The sequence below is a fragment of the Leptodactylus fuscus genome, chromosome 3 (assembly GCF_031893055.1).
Source record: "Leptodactylus fuscus isolate aLepFus1 chromosome 3, aLepFus1.hap2, whole genome shotgun sequence".
In the NCBI taxonomy this organism is placed as follows: domain Eukaryota; kingdom Metazoa; phylum Chordata; class Amphibia; order Anura; family Leptodactylidae; genus Leptodactylus; species Leptodactylus fuscus.
Genome location: NC_134267.1, coordinates 67,165,253 through 67,191,731, shown reverse-complemented (window position 1 = coordinate 67,191,731; position 26,479 = coordinate 67,165,253). Strand labels below are relative to the sequence as shown.

At 40.8% G+C, this 26,479-nt stretch overlaps 1 protein-coding gene across 3 annotated transcripts in view; it reads left to right on the top strand.

Annotated features, from left to right (window-relative positions):
* The first annotated feature begins 279 nt into the window (after positions 1 to 279).
* Positions 280 to 26,479, top strand: part of PHF10 (PHD finger protein 10) — a 39,238-nt gene continuing 13,038 nt past the window's right edge. The window contains exons 1-10 of one of the 3 annotated variants that reach the window (XM_075267708.1): positions 280 to 474; positions 1,537 to 1,664; positions 2,412 to 2,542; positions 3,897 to 3,980; positions 8,798 to 8,931; positions 12,532 to 12,585; positions 12,673 to 12,822; positions 16,009 to 16,118; positions 18,507 to 18,660; positions 21,981 to 22,130. In XM_075267708.1, coding sequence (XP_075123809.1) covers positions 400 to 474; positions 1,537 to 1,664; positions 2,412 to 2,542; positions 3,897 to 3,980; positions 8,798 to 8,931; positions 12,532 to 12,585; positions 12,673 to 12,822; positions 16,009 to 16,118; positions 18,507 to 18,660; positions 21,981 to 22,130 — 1,170 coding nt within the window. In that variant the 5' untranslated portion in view covers positions 280 to 399. The remainder of the gene's footprint in view (positions 475 to 1,536; positions 1,665 to 2,411; positions 2,543 to 3,896; positions 3,981 to 8,797; positions 8,932 to 12,531; positions 12,586 to 12,672; positions 12,823 to 16,008; positions 16,119 to 18,506; positions 18,661 to 21,980; positions 22,131 to 26,479) is intronic. The other 2 variants (XM_075267706.1, XM_075267707.1) reach the window with 2 other exon arrangements.

Genomic DNA, 26,479 nt, shown 5'->3' with positions numbered 1-26,479 from the left:
TTCATTTGCACACAAAGTGCCAAGTGTGAACTGTCACTAAAGATAAGCTTCCACAGCTGCTGCAGACATGTGAAGGCTGACCCTAAAGCTCGGGAGTTATGTCTACAGTCTATAACCAAACACACAGCCAGTCACATCCGTTGTTGTTATCAACGCGCATGCTCCTCCTACTCATCCCACAAGGGGCGGCAAAACGCATTGACGTCACACGTAATATGACGAATACGCCTAGGTCACGTGAGCAGCTTTTGTTGTGAGTCGGAGAGTCGTTCTTTGGGTGGTTCCTGTATCTGGAGGGGCGGAGTCAGTTGATTTGTGGGAGTGACCAGAGCTCCGGGGGCGGTGCTGGTTTCTTGTAGCAGTGGCGCTGGTGTTGGTGCTTGTGCCGAATGGCTCATCATGGCCGCCGTTATGTCACCGGCGAGGCCTCCCTGCGACAGTGACCCGGCTACTCCGGCAGCGCCTTCCCTAAAGGTGAGATATTGCGCATCCTCATATAGTGTGTGAATGGCGGCCCTGTGTGATCTCAGGCTATTCCTGTACGACATGCTGGTGTTGGGATATATTGCATTGTGTGCTTGGGGTGATGCGCTTGTATGGGATTCTATAGGACAGGGCAGCAGTGTTTGATGTTGGGGTATGGACCCGAGGTGAGACAGGTGCCTGCTGAGGTACAACATTGGCAGTGCTGAGGAGATGGAGACTTACTATAGGGATGGTAGGTTATTATTATAGGATGATGCTTAGACTGCTGAGGGTAGGTAGGCAGGGGAGCATGTAGTTACCATAGTCCAGGTGTAGGTAACCTTCAGCTACCCATAGAAGTGTATGGAGCATGCTAGGAGATGTAGTTCAGGTGGACTGCCGAAGGTTACCTAACCCTAAAGTCTATCAGTAGTTATGGAGACTGTCTCTAATCCTTTTTCACGTAGACTCAGCTGGATTCTCAGTGGTCACTTGATCGCCAACATTTTATAGAAGGTTGTCCAAGGTTGCGTTCACATGTAACAGATTTCATTACAGAAATCTCTGATTGGAAATCTGTTCCATTCCCCGGATGGGTTTGTTGTTATAGCATCATTTACATTGCTGCAAGTCCCATTCAAATGAATGAAACCTTTTCTGTCTCCGAAATTTCTGCAGCAAAATATGGTGTGTGAATGAACACTTAGGGCTCATTTACATGATGGCTGTGTGATGGACATGTTTACAGCAATGAGGATGAATTGGTATATTTTATATCCTTTTCCATTGTCAAAGTTGTTGACGTGCTGATGTGATTGTCTCTTTATGTATTTATATTATCTTTATATTTCAGTAAATATTTATGGATACTTGTTCATTGTAATTTCAGATGACAGGTTTTCACTGTCATGTGAATAAGACCATAGTCGGACCACCACTTCCATTTTTTGATGGTCACGTGAATAAGGCGTTAGGGTTTTATATGTTTTCTAGACTCGGCTGTTTCATTTCATTGAAGATTGTCCAGTATGTGGTGTTTTCATATTTTGCATATCTTTTTCCATGGTTCAGGAAGATAATTCAAATGATGGAAGAGATCTGGAGGAAAATTCCAACGATGGAAGTCAACCCCCAAAAAGAAGGCGTACAGCATCTGGCGAGAGCTCCCCAAGTTGTGAAAATTCTAACCAGGATTTTGGGTAAGTTTATTGGATTTTCTTTTTGTACTGTGGCACAGGGATCATGGTACAGCCAGCACTATGGGGCTCAGACGTAGAAGTAACTTTAGTTCGTAGATATGGAAACCCTTTATATTTCAGCGATGTCATCAAAGGTTGCAATTTATTTATTTTTTTAAATCTCAAACTGTCTGTGTTATAAAAAAAATAGTATAACTCTACTCTGCATAGTGAATCATTTTTAAGATGGAAAAAATGTGCTTATTTTATTGGGTGTAGGTTTTATTTCTCAGCTTCCCCTTCCCCAGACCCATAGAGGGAAGGCGAGTTGGTCATGTAATTGAGTGTTTGAATGGCAGCAAGGGAAGCTGTGGAATGAACCTCTCGGGGATTCTGTTCCCCACTATGCTTGAAAAAATTTTCAGGCAGAATTCAGGTGAACCCTGCAGGTAATCACTTTGTGAACGGATTGGGTTTCCGTTTTTCGGGTCCCCAAGCAGACTCGAAGAATGGAAACCTGAGCGCAAATGTCAGCCTAGAGTAAGTAATGTCGTCTTTTTTTATTTATAACATTTTTTGCAGTTTCGTTTAATTTCTTGAATGTTCTCTCTACCAGAATTCATATAAACGTTTACGTTGAAGATCAGCGGTCTTCAATTAAAATAACTACCAAAAACTCTTTAATGAGAAGGTTTCTTTGAAACTCATGTCTATATATCATCATTATGGTTATTTATTATATAACTATTTTTTATTTTTTTTTATCAGCTCCAGCTATTTCCCAGCAGAAAACCTAGTTGAATACAAATGGCCATCAGATGAAACAGGAGAGTACTATATGTTACAAGAGCAAGTCAGTGAATATTTGGGTGTCACATCCTTCAAGCGAAAATATCCAGGTAATGTTTTAGTAGCTTAACATCATCTATATTCTTTTTTTTTTTTTTTTTTTTATATCTTCATTTTCAGGTTATGCCCCTCACATTAATTTTAGTTAAAAAAGGACTTTCCATGTCCTCATGAAGGGGCTGTTTTAAATATCGCTAGAAAGCCGGCAGAGTGCTTCAATGCACTGTTGGGTTTCCTGGTGGTGGAGATATCAGTGCCATTAAGTACAAGGCTATGTTAGGGCCCCTTCACGTGGAGTATACGCTCGCTGATTCTGAACGTGTAACACGTTCCGAATCAGCGGCGTTAAAACAGATCCCATTGCTTTCTATGCGAGCCGGCATACGTACGCTCCCCATAGAAATGAATATTGCTTTTTTCCCAATGTGATACGCGCGTATCAAATTGAAAGCAATAGGGAAAAAAGCAGCCCATTCATTTCTATGGGGAGCGCACGTATGCCAGATCGCATAGAAAGCAATGGGATATGTTTTAACGCCGCTGATACGGAACGTGTTACACATTCAGAATCAGCGAGCGTATACCCCGTTTGAAGGGGCCCTTAGAGTACTGTGAGGGGGACGTTTCTTATAGTCAATCGACGACGCTGAGCTAAGAGGAACGCCCTTCTGACAGTGGGAAGATATCAGTGCTGAAATTAACAGCACTGATATCTCCAACACTGGAGCCCATACCGGGAACACCAAAGGTGCGCTGAATTCAGTTCACTCTAGCTGTATATAAAACCGCACTGTCATGAGGACATGGAAGCGCCTCTTTAATTTCACTGTAGGGCATCACTGTTTATATTTATTTATTTTTTGTTAAAGGAAGCTTTAAAATCTGTTATCTGGATAATTTCTATTAAAGGGGTTAAACAGGGAGCAACAAAGCATTCCTTGACTAAATAGACCCCAGTAGAGCAGAGTGAGTGATGTCACTGTGAGCCAGAGCTGTTGTGGGCAGAGATTAACCCTTCCATCTACTGCTTCAGTATGTATTAATGGTAAGAAACAGCATTCAGGACATAACTAAAAGTATCAGTTCCTCCTTATCTTTTTCTTATATGAAGTAGAGAACTTCTGTTTTGTCTCATACACTTTGGGGCATATTTCTTGTCATGTCCAAAAGAAACTCTTTGCTGACTATAACAAGCGATCACAGCACAACTTTTAATATGCGTTTTGCTTTGAAAAATGGAAGCTGTGGTGTGTCTGGTTGCCATTGAGAGTTTTTTTTTCTTATATTTTCTTAAAAATCTTACATGCTATTCTCTGTCTAAAATAAAATGTGATTCTGTCATTAAATATTTTTCTATTATTATTCAGTTATAAAAACTAAAGTTGTAATGCTTTTTCATTAAAGATTTAGAACGAAGAGATCTTTCACACAAAGAGAAACTTTACCTGAGAGAGCTAAACGTCATTACAGAAACGCAGTGTACATTAGGTAATTATTCACACTGTCTTGTTCTTTTGTTTCCCAAAGTCCCATGACCATATTTTTTATTAGTGTGTTTATTTTTCTTTTTGTTCAATGAATAAGTGGCATAAGGATGATATCAATGTTGTGTCTATTCTGTTTTTCACACACTGGTACATCAAATAGTCATGTGCATGTAACCAAAGTAATGTAAATTTGTGTGTCTTCAGCTTGGAAGATGTAGATCCAGCTAACAATGCATACAAAGCAGTGCACATAATGAGAGATGTGCAAAAGATATGCTATCACATGCACAACAAACTAAAGGGTTGATCTTGCTAATGACAATTCTTAGTAGTAACCATATAACGGTATAACCTTATATATGCGGTATGTGTACCAAGGGCTCCAAATGAAACCAATGAAGTCAATCAATGTGAACAAGAACTTAAACTGCTTACACTTTTCATACCATTAGTCATAGCATGTAACTACAGCTCCATGTAGGTATGAGAGCCCCATGCATATTGTTATACAGCCAGCTTTGTCAGGGTTAAGGGCTTAAAATCTGTTTGCTTTAATAGTAATGCACTTCATTGAAGATTGCACAGTCTGTACCTGCGGTATTCTCTGCATGCTTCTGAACCAAATGTAGTTGTTAATTTATTCCTTATCCCTTCGATTTTTGATTGAGATGTCTCTCCACAACTAGCTGATAAATATATACACATATGTACAGATGTAGCTGTACTTATCTTGATTTTTCTAACCCATTTACTTTCAGAGTCTAGGATTACAAAGTACTTTTATGTTGCATAAGAATTGCAGGCAGTGTTTAATTGCAGTAAGAGGACACAAGACCGCTGCACATGTCGTATTGCCAATGCAGGCAATTTTACACTTTGAAAAAAGTGTCATGCGTATATCTAGCCATGAGATTATTTTGTTACATTTCTTACATCGTGTCATAAATATACTGTGGAATAGGGCACTGCATCTAAAGATAATGTCTTCTCAGAAGCGGAATAGGCACCATAGATGGTTTCTCTTCTGTTTTTTACACTGCGGAGATGTGACAGTATTGCCTGCGATCAGAGCCATCTTTAATTGCAGGGGTGTAACGCCTCAGATGTCTTAGTCAAATGCAACCATGACACCTGGGGGCATCCAATCATTGTTGCCTGCGTTTCAAAAACTGCTAACCTTGTGCGTTTTTTTTCATTCAGTGGTGTTGAGAGTATACATAAAATAGTGTGGATTTTCTGTATACAAAAAGGTTCTCCATCTAATTTTTGATGAGCTATAACACCAGCCAGTTTGGGTGCCCTTGGGTAACAGAGCGCATAAATGGAATCACTGAACAGTAGAAATACAATGCCTGATCAGAAGAATCCAGATTGATTTTGCTTCGTAGTAATGGAATGTACTATACTACAGATGTCCACAGTTAATGAGCTTCTCCAGGCAAAATGTGAATTTTTATATAGGTGGGGAAAAAAAAAAAGTTGTACTCTGGTGTCCTTCCAGCGCGCTCTGTAACATAACGGATCTCTTCCATTGAAGCCGCTGATTAACCTCAGCAGTCATGTGACTGAGAATTCCCGTGATCATCAAGAGTAAATGCTTCAGTTCATGAATGCTATGGATACTCCTCTGGAGAATCTCGATATTTGTTCCAGTTACTACACAAGCTGCAGCACTTCAAGTACAGCCTCCACTTCCTCCTGTACTGAGATTGCAACTGCTTTTACCACCATGTTATGATGGAAATTCTTAGGTATGCCTTGTTTTCCTAAATCGTTGTGTAATTTTGACTTACATGCTCAACAATTCACTACTGACCAGGCTAAAATGGCTTTCATCTTCTCTTTGCAGTCTGGTTAGGTGCTCTTGTAGGCTGGTCCACTGTGGGAATGTGGAAGGTTAGAGACTTCTAACTTACAGCTGTTTCTGATGACCTATTGCACAGTTTGTCTCCATTGTCTGTAGTAACCATAGGACAACACATTATCCAGTTCCGTACACTGGCAGCAGAGCTATCCTGGCAATATTTTTGGAAAGAGTTTTTGGTTGTATTAAATATGAGTTTGATGGTAGAGAACTACCTACTTCTCTGGATGACTTTATTTCCCTAACCCTCAACTTATGCTTCAGATACAGCGTTCTAGAGAAACAGCCCCTGAGAGAAGGGGTCCGAGACTAGCACCTTCCTTCCAGAGGCGTCTCCTGACTCTTGCTGCTTCTTCCACTGAAAAACCTATGCAGGTGGAGTGTGTCAGACTTACAGAAAAGGAACTGCAGTGCTGTCCCAAGCGTTTGATTCCAATAACCCTGGCCTGCTCTAACAACCACAGCTCTGTTTTTGCCTGTATGCCTGTCATCTTCAGTAAATTTCCCACTTTTAACTGGCACCATCTCTCTGGAGAAACCGCAGTTGGTAGAGTTTTGGAGGGTGGTAGGGGACCAGATGTCTTACAGAAATCTGCCCACCATCTTGGCCTATGTTTTCCCATGAACTGCCCGGCCTTCTGCCACAATATGTATTTTACACACACTTACCAGCGACTTCCTATGTTTGATTGTACCGTGTCACCTTTCTATAATCCCAGGCAATGTTGGACTGTGTTAATCCCTTCTCACCAAGGCCATTTTTGATTTTCATTCTTGACTCCCTGTTTTTCAAAAGCCATAATTTTTTGTATTTTTTTTTTTGTATTTTTTATTTCCATTCACAGAGCTCCTATGAGGGCTACATTTTCATGGAACAAATTGTACTCTGTAATTTAATATTCCGTATGATGTACTAGGAAGCTGGAAAAAAAATCAGAATGGGGTGGCATTAAACAAAAACTGTGCTCGCACAACTTTCTTACAGGCGTCTTTTTTTTACGGCATTCATTGTGCAGCCAAAACTACATGTCAACTGTATTCTGTGGGTCAGTACGATTACAATGGTAGGCATCTGTTTTTTTGCTTTGGGACCAGCATGAAGGGTTCATACCTGTGATTGGAGTCAGTATTTTTTTTTTGTATTCACTCTCCCCCCCCCCCCCTCCCCCAGCTCCACTCAAAATTAGTCCTGGATACTATTTTCTAACACTACAGCCCTGGTATTGACTATTGTAGACTTAAAGCGGTTATCCAGGACTATGGTACTGAGCTTTATTTTCTCTTCTTTGAAAGTGGCATCATGTTTATTGGTTATCTGGACATTGTAGAGGAAACATTTTCAAGACGTTGGATTTGCAAGGTGCTTATAATCTAGTTTACATTCTCCAACAAGACAATGGGCTTCTTCCAGAAAATCGTGCACAGTGATCATATTTATCTTCACATTAGAAGCATATGCGCCAAATCTTATCCCAGCTCTGAGAAAACAATCTATACTCCATGCTAGGAAAATGAGAAGTCCTTTCACCCTTCTTGTGCCATATGCTGCCTGATCGTAGTCTTAAAACGGATCCAGAGAAACTTGGTAATCTTGAATTGGCCTCATCTGCTTTGCCTACATGCCATACAGAGGTTCATTGACCTTTTCTAATTTCTACAGTTTATTCCAGATTCTTTGATCTATTCACCTCTATTACTGTCCTAAGTTAAAAAAAAGGCGTGAATACTATTTGATTTTCTTATTTCCTTCTTATACCAAGGCTGATGTTGTCTTTTGGGCCTTTGTCATTTTTGAGCATGTAGAAGGTCCACAACTTATCAATCCTTTTTGCTGGTAAAACCTTTTGTTTCTTAAGCAAGATGGAAAAGGGTCAAAGCTCTAAACTTACTGGGTTTCCTGGAGTTCACAAAACTTTGCAGTCAATTTCTCATCAGTTCTGGTGGCATATTCTCTTAAGAATGTTAAACTATGTGTAAGCCTCTGCTATCTGCTCGTAAGAAGTCTTCATGAGTGAAATGGTCTGGTTTCTACAATCTGCCAGTCACTGAGCTTCCTCTGCAACATACATTGATGGGCTTCTTTTTGGATCTTCCTGCCTCGACTGGATATATGGTGAATTGGGTGGTTAGTAATGCACTTTTGTTCCTTTGTTTGTTCATCCTTTTTCCCATTTAGACAATCTTTTCATTCAGCTACGTCTCCGCTACATGGTCTGCTACTTCTGGGTAGATAAACTAATGTGCACCAGTATTCTGACATAATTGCCTCCAAAAAACCTGGTGTACGTGCCTTTCCTCACTGTCTGTGTTTTAGACACTAAGTTTCAGTGCTTCATATGATATACGGAAGGGTATTGTTGAATAGGGGCATGACTAAACTGTGTGCCAGAAACTTGCCAAAATTATGGAAGCTGCGGCAAAATTTCATCACCATTGTACTTCTGTTGTAAAAGAATCCAACTTATAAGTGTAAAGTTAATCTTGCATTGTAGAGTCCACTGTTTCACATTGTATATGTTAGACCTCTCAGAGTTCCGGTCCCCCTTCCTCCCCCCATCCCAGCCTCTTCTGAGGTACTTACTGCTAATTTCATACATGAAAATGTTTTCCCTCCATTATAAATTGTATCATTTTTAAATACATCATGTCTCCAGATAGGCCATATCCCATTTTAGCTACTTGTAGTGTGTACAGAATGAGTATTATGGCATCCTGTAATCTGGTGTCACGGTGAGGCGGCCAGTGATGATGCAGAACAGGTTTCATCAATGCATCTATTAAAAAAAAAATCATTGATGCAGTGAAAATCGCAGAGGAGAGGCTTGGCAAGCGATTTAGCAAATGAGGATCTGAAATCTCTAACTTATGACCAAGTTTAAACTAAGCACATCTTCTATGTCCTAGTCCAGTAGTAGTCCAACCAGGCAATCAGACTCCTCTCTCCTTATTTGAAGGTCTGACAGCTTTGAGAAGTGATGAAGTTATTGACCTCATGATAAAAGAATATCCTACCAAGCACGCAGAGTACTCCGTTATTCTTCAAGAAAAAGAGCGCCAGCGTATTACAGATCATTACAAGGAATACTCGGTAAGTTATTCTCCACTAGCAAAAGCATAAGAACTGTTTAAGGGTTTTCAATAATTTGTTTAGTTCAGTGTTGGGATATATTTGTCACATGAATACATCAGAGAAAAATATTTTGTTGTCCATTTATCTGCTGTCCCTCACGGGATCAGTCTTTAGAACACAGCAGATAAAATCCGCTCCGCAGATGGGTTAGGGTCACCTAAATCAAATAGGGTTTCCCCCCTTCCCTCTTGAGAATCGGTGCCTCAGCTGCCAAAATATTGCCCCATTTATATTCTCTGGAACAGTGAGGACGCGGCCGCTTACTTTATTTAGAGCACTTAAAAAGCCTTATTTGCTCCAAAGAATTTTTTTGTGTATTAAAAAAATCTTGGCAATGGAGGCATAGATTCACAATGGGATAACTGCTTTAGTTTATGGTCATCTGAATCTGTGGGCTGGATTTATATGTTGGGTTCTGCTGACAGACTTCCTTTAAACTGGCATTAACTTTGCAACTATGATTTAATCCTTCAAGCTAAAATTGGCATTTCGAAACATATCACAACTTTATATGTCTTTGGAGATGGAGGGGAGTACTAAGCAGAAGCTAACTGAGAGAGAAGATGCACTGGCAGAGACAGAGTTTATTCTAGCTGGATTGGAAGTTTCTATCTCTTCCCAAGTGCTTTATTCACATCAATAATGGTCAGTACGTCTCTATAATGTGTGAGGATGGTGTTGATGCTCCTGAGCCGGAGGGAGAGAAATAGTCTCCCATGCAGTGTATGGGAGACATCATAGCAAGTAGTCGCCACTACTAACTTTGAGACAACTGAAAATTACTGATTGGGCATGCAGAGTGGAAATCTTCTAAACATGTTATGAATATAGCTCACAGCTGGCAGAAATAATAATTTACACACACTAACGGATTTGAATGAAATTTGGCACATAGATAGTTTGTAACCTGGATTAACACACAGGCTACACAGGCTGGTAAATGACACGGCTTCACAACTGTTATGAATTTATCTTCACATACTATATTAAACTGCTCTTGGCAGCAGCTTATCTCAGGTTCTGATAAAGCCAGGTCTGTTATCCCTCAGGGAAGTTTGGGCCAAGGTAGTCAGGAGACTGGGACTCCATGCATTATAGTAATGTATGAAGCTAGGTGTCCATACTCTACACTGTCTACCAATAAGCATTTGGACACCTATGGTACGAGCGGGAATTACAGCCTCAACCCTCCGGGGCATGCTTTCCACAAGTCCTTACATGACGGTTAGTGGTATGACAGGTAAGTTCTTTCACCAATTTTGGATGGCTGCTGCACCCTTTAGTTTGGTGATCCAACTCGTCCCAGAAGTGCTCGATAAGGTTCAAGTCTGGGCTCTGGGCAGGCCAGTCGGTTAACCTGATTGTCACTGTACGAAGCCATGGTAGACCTCGCTACATGACAGCTGGCGTTGTCATTCTGGAAGTAACAGTGGTCTAATCCATAGAACTCCCATAATGTAGGAAGCACACTGTTATCTAAAATAGTGCAATAGGTGTCGGCGTTGCGTTTACCATGCACTGGGACCAAGGGTCCCAGTCCATACCAGGAGAAACACCCCAGACCATAACTCCACCTCCGCCGAACTTTACTGGGTGACCAAATACTTATTGGTAGACAGTGTATATAGTACGGAATAGTGAAGCCACAGGCAGGCAAGAACTCATCATGGGCCACTATGATGGAAGGAGTTCCAACCTCCTCTCCAGAATCCCACGTATGCATGGGGTCTAGGTGTTTTACTGATGTCTAGCTATCTCCTATAAGAGTACTATGGAAGCAATATGCTTTGTGTGGAAGACACAGCAGGAAAGACTGGTAAACTTGCTATATGAGTCACCTGATGGCCAGTTAAAATGCTACTCTTCGTGTATACACAGTATGACTTATCCTTTATGCTTTTAAATTGCCTCCTCCTTTTTAAGAGTTAACCTCCACCAACTTGAGTTCTTTTCATCCTTTAATAGGCATCCCTTCACTGATCCTGGCACAATTTACATTTTTTCTCTAGCCCCCACTGTTTCTGAGTAATCATTGCAGTTAGTTTTAGTTCCCAATATGCTAACTAGACTCTGTAATGTCAAGTGGGTATTGTCAGACAGGAGCAGGCAAGGAAGCATGACCTAAAGCTCCAATCAGAAGTGTTTGCCTGCTCCTGCCTGCCACCACCCACTTGACATTACAGAGTTTAGTCAGCATATCGGTTGGGTATAGTGGGAAAAAATAAAATTGTGGAGCCTATTTTAGGATGAAATTAGCTTGAGATGGTGAGAGGAGGTTATCAGGTGTTCATTGTTTGTTGTTTTGCAGGTTTGTTTTGTTTCTGGGGTCTGAAAATTGTGCCAGCAATGTACAGTAGTAGTTATGTTCACATGAGGTACTTTTTACACTTGAGGTCCCCACTGTACTGCTATGGGGACTTCTACCAGGGAATCTATTACCAGGTTGATACTGCCTAATTTTGGGTGTAGCATAAAATAGTCTTTATAGTAGTCTTCATAAAGTAGTAATCGTCTTTAACAGCACCAGCAGAATCTGTGGCTGGATTCCTTGTGTGATGCTTCCACCACTTTACATGAGGAGAAAGGTATCATTCAACAGAAGAACATTAACAATGCAGATAGGTCAGGCCCACCTGAGTGTAACACCCCTCGTTAGAATATTTATTCTCAGATTTAGCGATTTTGCAAATGAGCAACCTGGAGAACCAAGGTCAGTTCCGTTGATCCAAACTACTGTAGTTTAATATACTGACATGAGTGCAAGAATAGGGGGGCAGACGAGATTTCTGCATATGTATCTGGCCTTGTCACTCACAATGGGAGGGGATGATGGGTGTATTATAGGAGTGTGGAGCAATGGCATTGCCCTCAGTGCGTCCAACTGCTTATTTGCATAATATGTAAAAAAAAATAAAAAAAAATGCAACAGAGATATTCATTTTCATGTGGATAATGGTGTTACATTCAGGTGAGCCTGATCTATCCAAATGTACTGCTTGTATACTATGCGTCACCCTGATGACAGACTCCATTTAAAGTCCTTTTAACGCTCTATAGTTTGGTGCTGGTTTTACACTCTGCAGGATAGAACATGAAGAAAATTCTATGTCCAGATTGAGGTTATATAGGAAAAACAAAAAGCATAACTGAAACCAGAATCCTCTTTGTGAGATTCTCTAATGGAAAAACCTTCAGGAAACAAAGGTCCGTCTTCAACTAATAAGATATTCTATGATATTCTTTACTATTTACGGTTTTAATTTGACAGTATATTAATATTCCTCATGCGTTTCCATTGATTTTTTGTATTGGTACAACATTGCCTGTTGATCTGTCATCTAGTATGATGATTTGTAGAATACTATAAGTCCACAAGTATAGAAGGTTAAGTCTCAAAGATACATCCTCTGCTTTTAGAGATCTTGTACAAATTGCATGGCTCATTTAAAGTCCAGTATACATAACCTTTAACAATGTATACTCTTGATTTTGGAGGGATTGGGCTTATTTACCAACCACAGCACAAACTGTTTTTACACCAATATTTTTCCATAACAGATAACTACTGAAGAGGTTCAGAATGAAGTATGTGATCAGGATGAAACAGGGAAAGTAAACAAAGTTTTACTGTAAATTTCTTCTTTACCTTACATTATGTGAATGAATTGACCTATAGCAAAATATATTCCTGTCTTTCAGCAACAGCAGCAACAGAACACACAAAAAGTGGAAGCAAGTAAAGTACCAGAGTATATCAAAAAAGCTGCCAAGAAAGCTGCGGAGTTTAACAGTAATTTAAATCGGGAAAGGATGGAAGAGAGAAGAGCATATTTTGATTTACAAACACATGTAAGACATGAGCTTTTAGTTTGGAATAGCTGAAATTTGACCGATTAGAGATATCCTGTCTTAAAAAAATGTCTGCTTTTTGGATTCACACTATATGCCTGCAATATTATTGAAATGAGTTTTCCAGGACTTTTTAACTGATGGCCTATTCTTAGGATCCATAGCTGAAGCTTTACAGGCCATATGACGTCAAGTGCACTGGTCATGTGGCCTCTTCATAGCTCAATTCCATACAAGTCAATGGGCTTAGCTGAAAGTTTGAGTGCAGCCCTTGTAAAAATGTACAGCTTTTAACTTGGGAAGTACTGAAGTCCTCATACCTCTCAACTGTCTCTGAACTGGACAGATGTGGATTCTGTGTACTGTCCCAGTTAGTGGAAGGTATTTCCCAACGTCAATTCTTCTGATTCACTATTTGGCCCCTGTCTCTGCTCCCTGAGTCTTAGGAGAGCAGTAGGTGCAATGTAGTGATGTCCAATGCATTGTGCCTGCAGCTTCCTGAAGACTCTGGGAACAGACACAATAGAGAACAACAGGGGAACCGGGTTAAGTGACTGTTAGTTTAATATAAATATATATTTTATACTTTAGGTGCACCAGGAAAGGAACTTTATTCTGTGGGGAAACTGTAGAGTTCACATCATATTGTGGGGCCTACCATGTCATTGCCGCTATGGGGGCCTTTAACTTTGTGGAAACGTAAAAAGGCATGAATGGGAATGTGTTTGCCATTAAGAAACATTCTAACTCGTTCTAACTCTCTTTATTTAGTTTGCTTACTTATATAGCTCCGTCATATTCTGCAATGCTTTTATAGAGGTTTTCTTAACACTGTCCCAAGTAGGGCGGACAAACTTGGGAGTGTTGGAAGAAACCCACACAAATCCTAAGGATAGGTCATCATTTAGCCTTGAGAAGCCCTTGGGGCTCATTCACACGATTATGGCATGGAATCCACGTCATAATCCGCCTCCTCACAATGGTGGCCTATGTAGACCGCTAGTGTTCGTTTTTCCGCTAGCGTTTTTTGCCGCTAGCGGAAAAAAGAAGCGACATGACCTTTCTTGAGGCGGATTCCGCCTCAGGAAGTCAATACAAGTGATTGGGAGGAAGAAACCGCAACCAAAAACTGCCTGGTGGTTTTTGAGGCCGTTTTTTTACCAAAAACTGCTCCAAAAAACGCCTCAGTGTCCAAAAACCGCTTCCTAATTTTTCCGGACCAAATTACGCCACATGGTATTCGTGTGTGAACTAACCCTTACAGATCATGTTAATGTGAGGGATGTGTGATATCTTTCCTGGTAATGCATATTCTTTCTTCTAAGATGAATAACTGGACCATCAGAGGGTTGAAAAAGGTCTGCTGACTAATCCAGTTTTTGTCTGATTTGCATTTAAATGAGTTTTTGAAGAAAAAAATATTTTAAAAAAACTATGCTACAAGCCTTGTCTGCGATTGTACTAAATATAATCCAGATGCCCTTTTCATTCCTTTTTCTGCCTTTGAATAATTTCTGGAAGCCCCAGACATGCAGCCTGTTTTTTTTTTTTTTTTTTTTAATATACGCATGTACTGCCCAGCTTCGCTTCCTAGTCCCATTTGGCGCCACTAGCTAGTGCTGCCCCACTCTAGCCTATAACAACGCCCAGCTCTACTCTTCTCCAGCCATTGGCTCCAGCCAGTTTCCCTATAGTTGATGTCACTGTTATTCTCAACGCCAGAATACCAGGACTGTGTGGGGAAATGGAATTTTGGAAGATCTAAAATCATATTCACCCATTAAGGATGCAAATTTCATACTTAAAGGGGTTGTCTTGGGAATTGGAATTGATTTATCTGATCCGGGCATTGGATGATGATAGTTCCTTCCATGTCACAACCTCTGGGTCATGGGATTGGAAGCAGCTCTCCGTCCTCCACTTTCTTCTCTGATTTCACAGCTAATTAATAACCTATTATGGGGCTGGCTAACTATAGTAAAGAAAGAAGATGGAAGAGCGCTGCTTCTGTTCACGTAATCCGGGGGTTGTGAAGTGTCCTTAACTCCCCCATAGCACAAGTGGTTAATTTACCTGTGAGATCAGGAAAGAAGGCGGCAGAACTTTGCTTCTGTTCACATAAGTGGCTGCAGTGTATGGGACCAGAATCATCTGATCCCTGGATTAGGCAATGGACAACCATGGACAACCCCCTTAAGGACTACAGAACTTTTTTATTGGAATGTTGACTTCTGTGCACGTCTCTAGAGAGTCAGACCGCAAAAACAGCGGATACTAGCAGACTCTGACAGACCCCATAGAACATAATGGAGTCTGTCAGGTGTCCGCCATTTTTATATTGAAACCGGTGGAGAGACTTTTCTCTCTGTCGATTTCTGCGTGAGTGAGGAGGAAGAGTAGTTTCAGAAGTGCTTTTTCTGTCTACTTGTATTCTGACATTGCTTAGCAAAAATTGTAACAATACACCCATTCTGTATATACTTATATTATTAAGTATAATATTTCTAAATTGGAATTTCCCGTTCAAAATTCTTGAATACTTAGGAAAGCTCAATGTGGTTGTTTCTGTTTGGGGGTCTGCAGTTTAATATATACTAAATCTAAAGAGTCTTGCCTGTTTTCTGTCGGTGTTGTAGACCTATTTTTGCTGCTGAGTGCTGCTTGACTTGTGCTCCTTTCAGATGTATAGCTGGGGAACAGCAGTCTCAGCAATTGGACCACCATTGATCTAGCATTTAGGTGATACATCCTCCTGACCAGAATGCAAAGGGTTCACAAGGGAACAGTGCGTATTTAGCATTGCTATGGATGTATGTGTAGATTATTTTTGGAAACTGCATAACTCCTTTTAATGATGTGCATTAGACATGCATCTGAATTGAAAATGTGTGTTATTAATTTATTTCTCTAATGATAGTGATAACAGCTGACTGTGACCATGTTGCCTTGTGAAGGAACACTCTCCTAACTGCTATCATATGTTTTCTGCAACAATCAGGGACAGTACAACATGCTCCAGATTTTTTCTTTTTAAGAGATTGTTGCATTTCCTTAGTACTTGTATATCTTACTTCAACTACTGAGGACTTCTCTCAAAAAATTTCTTTAATCTTCTAGTGATCTTTGTATTTTAATTCTATACATTTATATATTAATATATATTTTCTAATGTTTTAATATCTTTAGGTAATCCAGGTGCCTCAAGGAAAATACAAGATTCTACCTGCAGAAATGACTAAAGTCAGCCCTTACCCTGTTTCCCTTATTCCTGGACAGTTTCAGGAGTATTATAAGAGGTAAATGTGTGTTTATTTTCTTTCTTCTAAATTGGGAGAATTTACTGTGCTTGGCTGCATCTAAAAACAGGCCTTAAATTTACTAAAACGTAGGGCTGGCCGATTAATCGAAAAAATAGCAGAAACCAAACCTCAACCAGGATAATCATCGTGACTTTGTACATGTCCATAATTTCGGCTCTGTTATTACAATACCTGCAGTCTCATTTGGATGGAACATATATTATACTCAGAATATAATAAAGGGGGAGGTGATCAAACATAAAAATCTGTGTTACCCACCTCTTCTGGGCTTCGGCGTAAGTCCCTGCTGTCTTCGGCACTCCTGCCTGTGCTCACATGGCGGTACAATGCTTTCATCTATGCATTGTGACAATGAGGCCCAATAACAGTCAGAAACACCGAAGACAGTAGGGAGCCCAGGAGAGGTTAGTAACACAGTTTTGTATGTTTTATCAACTACCCTGGGCCTCTGCATAAAGTATAATAATTGTCGTTTTGGTATAGACATGTTATATCAGAACGAAACTGCCGGGCAAGCCTTGCCATTAATCGTAGTCAAGGTAAAATGCCCAATTAATTGCAATTTAGATTTAGGTCATTGCCCAGCCCTAATGACACCTTTTGTCTTATATTGTAATTGTAACAAATAAGAAATTAGAAAAGCAATATTTTCTTCTAGGGCAGCAGCCATTTTTTCTCCCCCTTCTCTTTCCCTGCTCTAGTGTACATGTACCAGGAAATTTAGGAGGAGAGGGCTGGATTTTGGCTGCCCACATTTTGTTACAGTGAGTTGTGGTTATTTTGTTGTTAGGAATCCCCCAAGTGACATACAGCATAATACAGATGCAGCACTGGTGCCAAAAGTTGTACTAGTAGTAAAACTAATGTGGCCGACTGTTGTAGCAGTGGCGTAACTAGGAATGGCGGGGCCCCGTGGCGAACTTTTGACATGGCCCCCCCCCCATCCCAACTGACGCCGAAGACCTCGAACGACCCCCTCCTCCGCACTCTATTATGTCCCTTAGTAAGCCCAGCACACAGTATTATCCCCCATAGTGACCCCTGCACACAGTATTATCCCCCATAGTGACCCCTGCATACAGTATTATCCCCCATAGTGGCCCCTGCATACAGTATCATGTCCCTTACTGGCTCCTGCACACCGTATTATCCCCAATAGTGTCCCCTGCACACAGTATTATCCCCCATAGTGGCCCCTGCACACAGTATTATCCCCCATAGTGGCCCCTGCACACAGTAGTAACCCCAATAGTGGCCCCTGCACACAGTAGTAACCCCAATAGTGGCCCCTGCACACAGTAGTAACCCCAATAGTGGCCCCTGCACACAGTATTAACCCCAATAGTGGCCCCTGCAAACAGTATTATGTCCCTCTGTGGACACCCATAAACAATAAAAACATTTAAAAAAAAAAAAAACACTGTTGCTTACCTGTCTCCCGGCTCCTACGCTGTCGACCGCCGCTCACGTCCTTCTGACGTCAGACGTCACATGACCCAGGAAGCATGCGGGTGTCACTTGCCGATCCCGGCCCAGCCAGGATCGGCAAGTGAATAGGGCCCGTAACAGCCTATTGAAAAAAAAACGCAGCGGTAGCGGCTGTCACCGGGCCCCCTAATGGCCCGGGCCCTGTGGCAGCCGCCTCCGCTGCCTCTACGATAGTTACGCCCCTGACCAGTAGTAGTAGTAACAGAGCCAGTATTAGGGTACACTCATTGAAACCAGTCACCTGAATCTCAGGAACTACTGGGGCCATGAGATCCACAAGATTTATTATAATTTATGATTAAAGTGGTGTAAATGATGCAGGAAATCTACGCCAATGATGGACTGTGTAAAGTTTGCTTCAGTTCTATGACTTGGCAGAAAATGTGTGTCTCCTCAAAAATGAGGCTTATCCGTCACTGGAGCCAGTCTTCATAAATCCTCCACGATTGGGCATATTTATTAAAACTGTCTAAAAGCAAAACTATCTTGGTTGTCCATAGCATCCAATCACAGTCATCATCTATCGGGCAGAATCCGAAATTAAAGCTGGGCTGTGATCAGATACTATGGGCATCTAAGGTAGTTTAGTACTAATCTGCCAATTTGGCAACTGAGTCCTTCTCCCTTACGATCTTCATACTGGTGCCTAACTGTTCTGTAGATGAAGATGGAGTTACAAGGCGGCAGGATCTGGCTCAGAGAAGGTGTTTAGCAGTTAATAATTCAGACATACGTAGAGATAAAGTGAATGATTTTGCTTTTTATTTTTTTTAGTTTTTGATGTTTATTGTCCATTTATTCCCCTGTTTTCTTTTGGGATAGTTATGTAGTTTTCATGTATAATTTACAACAGAGTTTTGTTAAATTGCTTTCCAGGTATTCCCCTAATGAACTCCGCTACTTGCCATTAAACACAGCTTTGTATGAGCCACCACTAGATCCTCTAGACCCTGAATTGTTGGCACTTGACAGTGATGGAGATTCTGATGAGATTGATGAAGGACGTGAAAAGAAGAAAACTAAATCTTCAGTAAGGAATTTTATTTTTTATTATTCAACTATGCATACTGTGGCAAATTTTATTATGACTTTTATACCAGTTTTAAAGAGGACCTTTCATGGTTGGGGACACAGGCAGTTTTATATACTGCTGGAAAGCTGATGGTGCGCTGAATTCAGCGCACTGTCAGCTTTCCCGATCTGTGCCCCCGGTGAAGAGCTAGCGGTGTCGGTACCGTAGCTCTTTACATTCAGAAGGGCGTTCCTGACAATCTGTCAGGAACATCCTTCTCCACAGCAGAGCCTATAGCGCTGTGCTGTGTGAGCGGGGAGGAAAGCCCCCTCCCTCTGCTCACAGTACTCGTCCATAGAGGAGTGTTATCAGGAGGGGAGGGGGGCGGTGTTCCTCCCCACTCACACAGTACAGCGCTACTGTACTGTGGCTTTTCCTTTCTTTTAAGATGAACAGGGCCACTTTTTATCAAAGGCCTTTCTGAAGCTATAGAGGAAAAAAAAATCTCTCTCCTTGTTTAGAAACATCCTAAGCACCAGCTACCCTCTTCCAGCCGTTCTTAGCATGTTCACTCGATTTGTGGCTCCACTTCCCTCCGGAGGACAGTCTTCCCAGGACTCCTGCTCCAAAAAAGCCTCTTTCAAGACCAATCTAATCAGGGATCCTTGGGTGGGGAGACGGCTTCTCTCCTTCCGTGAGCTGACTTTCCAGCATCAACGAGAGGTGGTGTTGACCAGCTACTCCATCATTTTCTCTTACCTTAATCTACAGGCCATCTCCACTCTTCAATAAAAGGGAGTCATTATCACCGTCCCCCGTTTCAGAGCTTTTTGAGGGCTTTTGTTGCAACCTGTTCACCATCTTTTAGATGGACGGCTCCCTTAACCCCATCCTTGGGGACTGGCATATTCTTTTTGTCCATCGACATTCGTGACGCCTACCTCCACATTCCCATCATGCTGTACCATCATCGTTTTCTTAGTTTTATGATAGGTTTGCCTCATTTTCAGTTTGTTGCTCTACCCTTTGGGCTGACTTCCGCCCCCTGGGTGTTTACCAAGGTGATAGCTTCCCTCATGGCTATCCTTCATACCAGAGGAGTTGCGTGATTCCATGCTTGGATGATCTCCTGGTGAATGCCCCCTCAAAGATGGCAATATGACCAGCTTACGAATAATATTGATCCTTGATCGTCGGTTTGGCTGGCTCATTTGATTGGCTCATTAACAAGGAAAAGTCATGCCTAGTGCCATCTCTGGGCATGATCCTCATCAGGCACTAGGACAAGATTCTCCTCCCGAGTCCAAGATTCTGACCCTCTGATCCAGTGTGTCCCGTCTTCAGAGAAACTCCTCGTACTGTCTTTGGTTCTGTATACAGTGGCATGGGGCACACCGAACGTCAACCTCTTGGTCTTCCGCTTGAACCACAGGTTTTCCACCCACTATGTGGCTGGGACCCTTGGACCATCTACGCTGATGCTCTCGGTTCATGTGCTCTGATTCAACGTCCGTCTTCTTTACCTGTTGACTCTTCTTCTTTTTCTGCCTTGGTTTTTCAACAACTGGCTCTTCCTTTCGTTTCTGTCCTGGAAGGTTATCTTCCTAGTGGTCATTACTTTCATCCGCAGGTTCTCCGAACTGTCTGCCTTGTCCCGTTTCTCCACAAGGACAAGGTTGTCTTTCGTATGCCACCTTCTTTCCTGCTATAAGGTGGTCTTATCGTCTTTCTTCTTGAATTTCAAGAACTTGTGTGAGTGTTTTCGTCATTGCCTGGTTTGGGTCTGGGCAATCTGGGTTCATTTCACTGACCCCTTCCATTATTCGGATGTCTTGTTCGTTCTCCCTGGCCTAGCTGCTTCCAAGGTTTCCATCTCCAGGTGAATTCGGTCCATCAGGGAGGCCTATCTGGTCAAGGACTGCTACAATGGAAATCCCTATAAAAATGGTAAGTGCCTGTGTTTTACCGTATATGCTCGAGTCTAAGCCGACTTTTTCAGCACAGTTTTTATGCTGAAAAAGCCCCCCTCGGCTTATACTCGAGTAAGGGTCAAACTCGGCCCCAACTATTAATCCCCATTTTGTTAATATAAATGCATTGGTCAGAGGCCCCGATCATCTCTCTCACGTCCCGATCGGTCCCATAACCAATGCGTTTGCATGGCAAAATGAGGCAAGCAGCACAGGACTGCAAGGACCTGCATAAATTAAGTGAAGGGGGAGTGTCCTTCAGTGGTTGCTACAGTAATGATATAGGACACTCCCCTCTTCACTAGCAAGAGAGATGAAAGCCTGGGAGGCAGCTGGTCCCTGCTCCTGTGTCTGCATCGAGGAGAGCTCATACAGTAAAGTGAAAGGAAAACACACAGGTACATACTGGGGTTACTGTTCCTATTAATGTCAGGCATTTGGGGTTATTAATTTAGTTTTAGTAACTCCATGTGCCTCACGATAATAGCAGTTAACCCCATCATGACCCTTACATTAACCCCTGTGTGCCCCATATAAGGGTTACTAATATGTGAGTCATATGGAGGTAATAATAAAGTGCCTTAATAATGTTTAATGTAATAATTATTACCTCCATGTCCCTCACATATCAGTAACCCTTATGTGAGGCACACAGGGGGTTAATATGAGGGACATCATGGGGTTAACTGCTATTAACCTGAGGCACATAGAGTTACTAAACTGTAATACACATGACCAGATTTTTTTATCTGCAATAGTGGATAAAATTATGGACTATTACATTTCAATGGGCACCTACACATAGATGCCATCACTTTTGCGGCTGTGTGTCTGTGCCAAATTGAAGAGCTGCAACTTATGGAGTAGGTTCTAGTGTCAATACAGTTTTCCCAGTTTTTTTCTGATTTGTGGCCAGAGTGAAAATTACAGGACATAAAAAAATGGTATTTTATTTTATAGACATGGAAAATTACAAATAACATAATCAAAAAAGTCATTTTTGGTGGCACACTCCCTTTAAGTAATGGCATGTATATGTACATTTGTACACCATGATATTGATGATGATGATGATGATGTGGGTCAACATCTTTTTACCAAGGGGAAAAAGTCACCTTTTTAAGTTGGCAAAGACACAGTATTTGGCAGGTGATATTAATGTTACGGTATACTGATATAAGTCTTTTTATATATGATTCCCTGATTCAGTTAGGATGATTTGGGTCAGTATTGTATTTGGTTGTACCTTGACTTAACTCCTTTTTATTCTTGAAAGGAAAGAGTTCAACTGTACCTGTACTAGATGAGTTGGTTTTATTTCTCTGTTAATTTCATTAAGAATCTTACAAAAATATTTTTTCATTTCAGGACAGTTCATCTGGTAATGTGTCTGAGGGTGAGAATGCTCAGGATACCCAGGAAGAATCGTTCCAGGGAAAACCGAAGGCAAAAGAAAAATCCACTCCCAAAAAGGATGGCACGAAACGTTCTGTAATGTCCAAATCAACTGGGTACAAGGTAGAAGAAAAAAGTCCCTGACTCGGCTTCTTTACTGACAAGCCTTTCTACCTGAAATGCTCTTGCTTTTTACACTTTTTTTTTTTTTTTTTCTCCATTTTTAAGCACTGACTTAATTTTTATTGCTTTCAGTATACATGTATTGATATTTTATTTTTTTTTATTTATTTTTGCTTCCAAGCATATCTTTCCTTCTTCATTTGTTTTCTTTTTTTCTTCTTTTTCACCTTTTTCTTATTCATTTCTGTAACCTTATTCCCTTGGGGCCTTTCAATAACCTTTACTTTGAAGTGGCTATTGAACTCATTGGGCTTTCCAAGACTGTTCCAAGTACAAAGTTAACGTCCTCTTTACTTTTTCCAGACTGATGGTAAAGCTGCCCTGCAAAGCAGCTGTGGTACCTTTGCATATATTACCAAAAAATGAGAAACCCTGTAAAATAGGACATATATGTTGCTTTAGTTTTGGTTGTTCTTGACTTTTAGTTAAGCAAGGCATATTTTCAGTAGTTTTGTTGCTTTTCTTAACATTAGGTATAAAGTGCAACTGTAAGCCCTGTTTTATAGTGTGAACCAAAAATACGTATACACAGGTATTTGAACTATTTTTTAGAAAATGCTGGGGGTGATGAACGGTTCATGTAGGCCATTTGTTTGCACATGGCATTAGTCTATAGGACTAGGAGGTCTTTCATTTTGCCCAATAGTAATGATGCATCCATCTGTTTGTATTGTCTCTTTATTACTGCCCATTAAGCTAATTACAGGACCAGGTAGTAGAATGAAACAGATTGAAAGAGGTCCACTCGAAAATAAGAAAAAAAAAAAAAAAAAATCTTATCACACATGCAAATGAGGCTATGAGTACCCAGTTGGCGATCCTGAGCACAGTATGCCCCTTCCCTCTGTATCTTGTTTGATGGGTCCACTACTGTCTAGTATAACACTGTGCTCTTGCAGGGCTCTGGATCACCTACCTGGGCATTTGTCACCATCCATGTATATGAGATCAAAGTTAAGCTTCTTGGCAGTGAGATCTTTCCACCTTTACAGAGGCACCAATTTTGTTCCACTACCAGGCACTGTGACTATTTTAGTGGGAACTGAATGGCTCTCTTTAGGTCTTCATTTAGTTTTAAAAGCTTTAAATTTGTGTTTTTCCAGAGCTGGTACAAAAAAAACAAAAACAAAAAAAAAACAAAACAACTAGCTATGTAAGCACCTTGAAACTTGTAACTTTTTCTGCACAGTTTCTTTTCCAAAGAAGACTTGGAGAAATTGAAATGATTGTGGTTGAAATGATTGTTGGAGACATTGAAATGATTGTTGATATGTAAAAATGAATGATCTGTAAGATACATGGTCGAGTTGCACTGAGCATTGCGGTCGTTCACTGACTCCAAAGTCACTTTTCATTCCTCAGAAAATCCTGCCATATTTTAATTTGGTTATTTAATTGTAAGTGCTTATTAACAATTAATAGGTGTGCTTTCCCTTATGGAACATATTTCAGAGATGGTAAGAAGATAAAACTTCCCAAAGGAAAGCTTCATTCTCACCTCTGGGAGGGCAATATAACAATGTGGCATAATATAGTGCAATTTTCTAATATTGCTGCATATCATATTTATAAAAGAATCTCTATTTCTTCACAGGTTGACAGTTGTCAATCTCTTGAGTCCAGAGCACTGCTGGACAAGAAATGCATGCCGTCAAAGTCAAAAACCATGGGGGCTACACGGTGGCTCAGTGGTTAGCACTGCAGCCTTGCAGTGCTGGAGTCCTGGGTTGGAATCCCGCCAGGAACAACATCTGCAAGGAGTCTGTATGTTCTCCCCGTGTTTGCGTGGATTTCCTCCCATTCTGCAAAGACATACTCATAGGAAAAAAAAAAAAGTACATTGTGATCCCTAAATGGGGCTCACAATCTACATTTAAAAAAACAAACAAAAAAAAACACAACAAAACACTCAAAATCTGCAACAAAAAAAGCAGCTTTTCTGTAACATGTGGCCTAAGTTTATTGCTGTTTCTTAATATCACTTTGGTAGACTGAGTGGCACTGTGGCTTTCCTTCAAGACTGGGACACTGACTTTTTTTTGTTTATTTTGTAAAAATCTAATATACCTGTAATTTTTGTAAAATTCTAATCTTACCTCTCTGGCATCTGTTAATAAGGGAATGTTCTTGTGAACTTTTTTTTTTTCAATTTATTTTTTATACTAGTCGTAAAGGGGAACTATATTTTTTTTTAGAGAGATTGTACTGGACTAGAAAATGATGGCTTTTAGAATAGATTTACGTCTGTCCACATTTATGTCAAAGGAGCAAGCTGCAATATCAGACCGTGGTAGATTGTTGAATCTTTTCTTGAAGAAAGCACTTAAGTTTTTCTATTTTACCTGTTGGTAAGATTTTGTAGTAGGTAAAGATAAAGTAGAATGAAATGGTTATTTCACAGCCAGCTCCATAGATAGGCACATTTGCACCTTTTGCTCATCGATACATGTGTGTATGCCATAAGTGATACAATTTTTTTTTTAGAATTGACAGTGTAGTAAAGCATAACATGGGAGTGAAGTGATTTAAAGGGAAATCCACAATGAACAGTCAGTGCGCTTTCATGAAGTGCTGAAAATTTATATTGATTTGTGCAATAATTTGTAACCATAAATATAATACAGTAATGTTCATGCCATTGTGAGAAAGATTTTAGTTTCAGATTAATAGTTGCTGGATGTAAGGTGTTTTACAGTCACTGCAAGGTCGATCCGATTGTAGCGAATCCCATCCACACCTTTCGGGAAAGTATGTGCAGAGATCGCAGCATGTCAATTACACCTACGTAAATGCTGGCAGGTGTCCCTATAGGTTTAGTAAAAAGACGAAAATCCACAGAGGAAAGCTCTGCAAACTTTCTTTGAAAAGCGCTGTGGGAAAAAACAGGTTTCTGTTGTTGCCGCAGTTTTTCCCGCAGCACTTCTTTACTGTGGCCCGCTACATGGGGCCTTAGAGGTTTTCCAATAATTAGATATTGATAACCTATAGGATAGGTTGTCAATGGCTTATTGTTAGGGGTCTGACACCCAACATCACATTAGTTAATCACATATTCTGATTGCAGCTTATTCCCATGCTGGTATATATGACTGAGCTGCAGTGCACGACATTGTGCTTAGTATTCAGTAAAAAAAAAAAAAAAAGGCTATAGCACTTGCCCCATTAATAGGTCATCAATATATGTGGCTGTTTACGTGAAAAGGGCCCAGATCGTCGATACTAATTATAGAGAAAATAGTCCAAAACATATTTGGGTAAAAAAAATCACAATTTTGTTTTATGCAAAAATTTTATTTAAAAATATGTCAATTGTGCTTTCAATAAAAATTTTTTTGCTGTTTCGGACAATGTTACACCATAACCGTTACAATGATACCAAGAACTCCATATCGACAGTGTGGGCCCTTTTCACATAAACAGCCACATATAAGTCCTGGAAAACTCTTTAAGCCTGAAACCATAAATTGAAGAAAAGTACCAGTGTTTTGTTTTTTTTTTTGTTTGGCAAAGCTAGATTTATCAGAAGGAAAGAGCACAAGTGCTTACTTTATATTCACCATTCCTTTTGAAGCTACTCTTGGCTTTGGCTAAAATAAAAAACAAACAAAACAAATTCTGTTGTATGCAGTCACCAAAAAGGGGATTTCAATAGGCGTATTTAATGGTTCTGAACTGCAATACCAAAGTCTGTGGACAGACATGACACTGTTTTAAGGAACAAACAAGAGAACATTCTGTTCCTTATTGTGGACAACCTTTTCAACACAAACCTAAGTTAGGCCGGGGCCCCATGTGACGTAAACGCCGCTATTTGCCCGCAGCGGAGACGCTGCGAGAAAAATTGCGGCGTTGTACAGTGCAGGCAAAGTGGATGGGATTCATGCAAAGCTGTTGCGGCTTTGCAAATCGCAGCATGTCAATTATATCTACGGAAATGCCGTCAGCTTTCCCATAGATATAATGGGAAGAGAAAGTCCGCGGAGGAAAACTCTGTGAACTTTCTCTTCAAAGCGATGCACCCGGACAATGGGGACCAATTGAGACCATGTGAACACGACCCAGATCATGACAGAGTCACCTCCCGCCTAGACACGTGACTGTTGGCATGCAGGATCCATGGCTTCATGGGGCATATGCCACACACTCACATGCCCATCGACTCTGTACGCCTGGAACTTTGATTCATCAGACCATGCCACATGCCGCCACTGTTCCATGGTCCACTGATGATGGTCGTGGGCCCATGCCAGTCTTCGAGTTCTGTGTTGCGGTGTAAGCAAAAGGACACG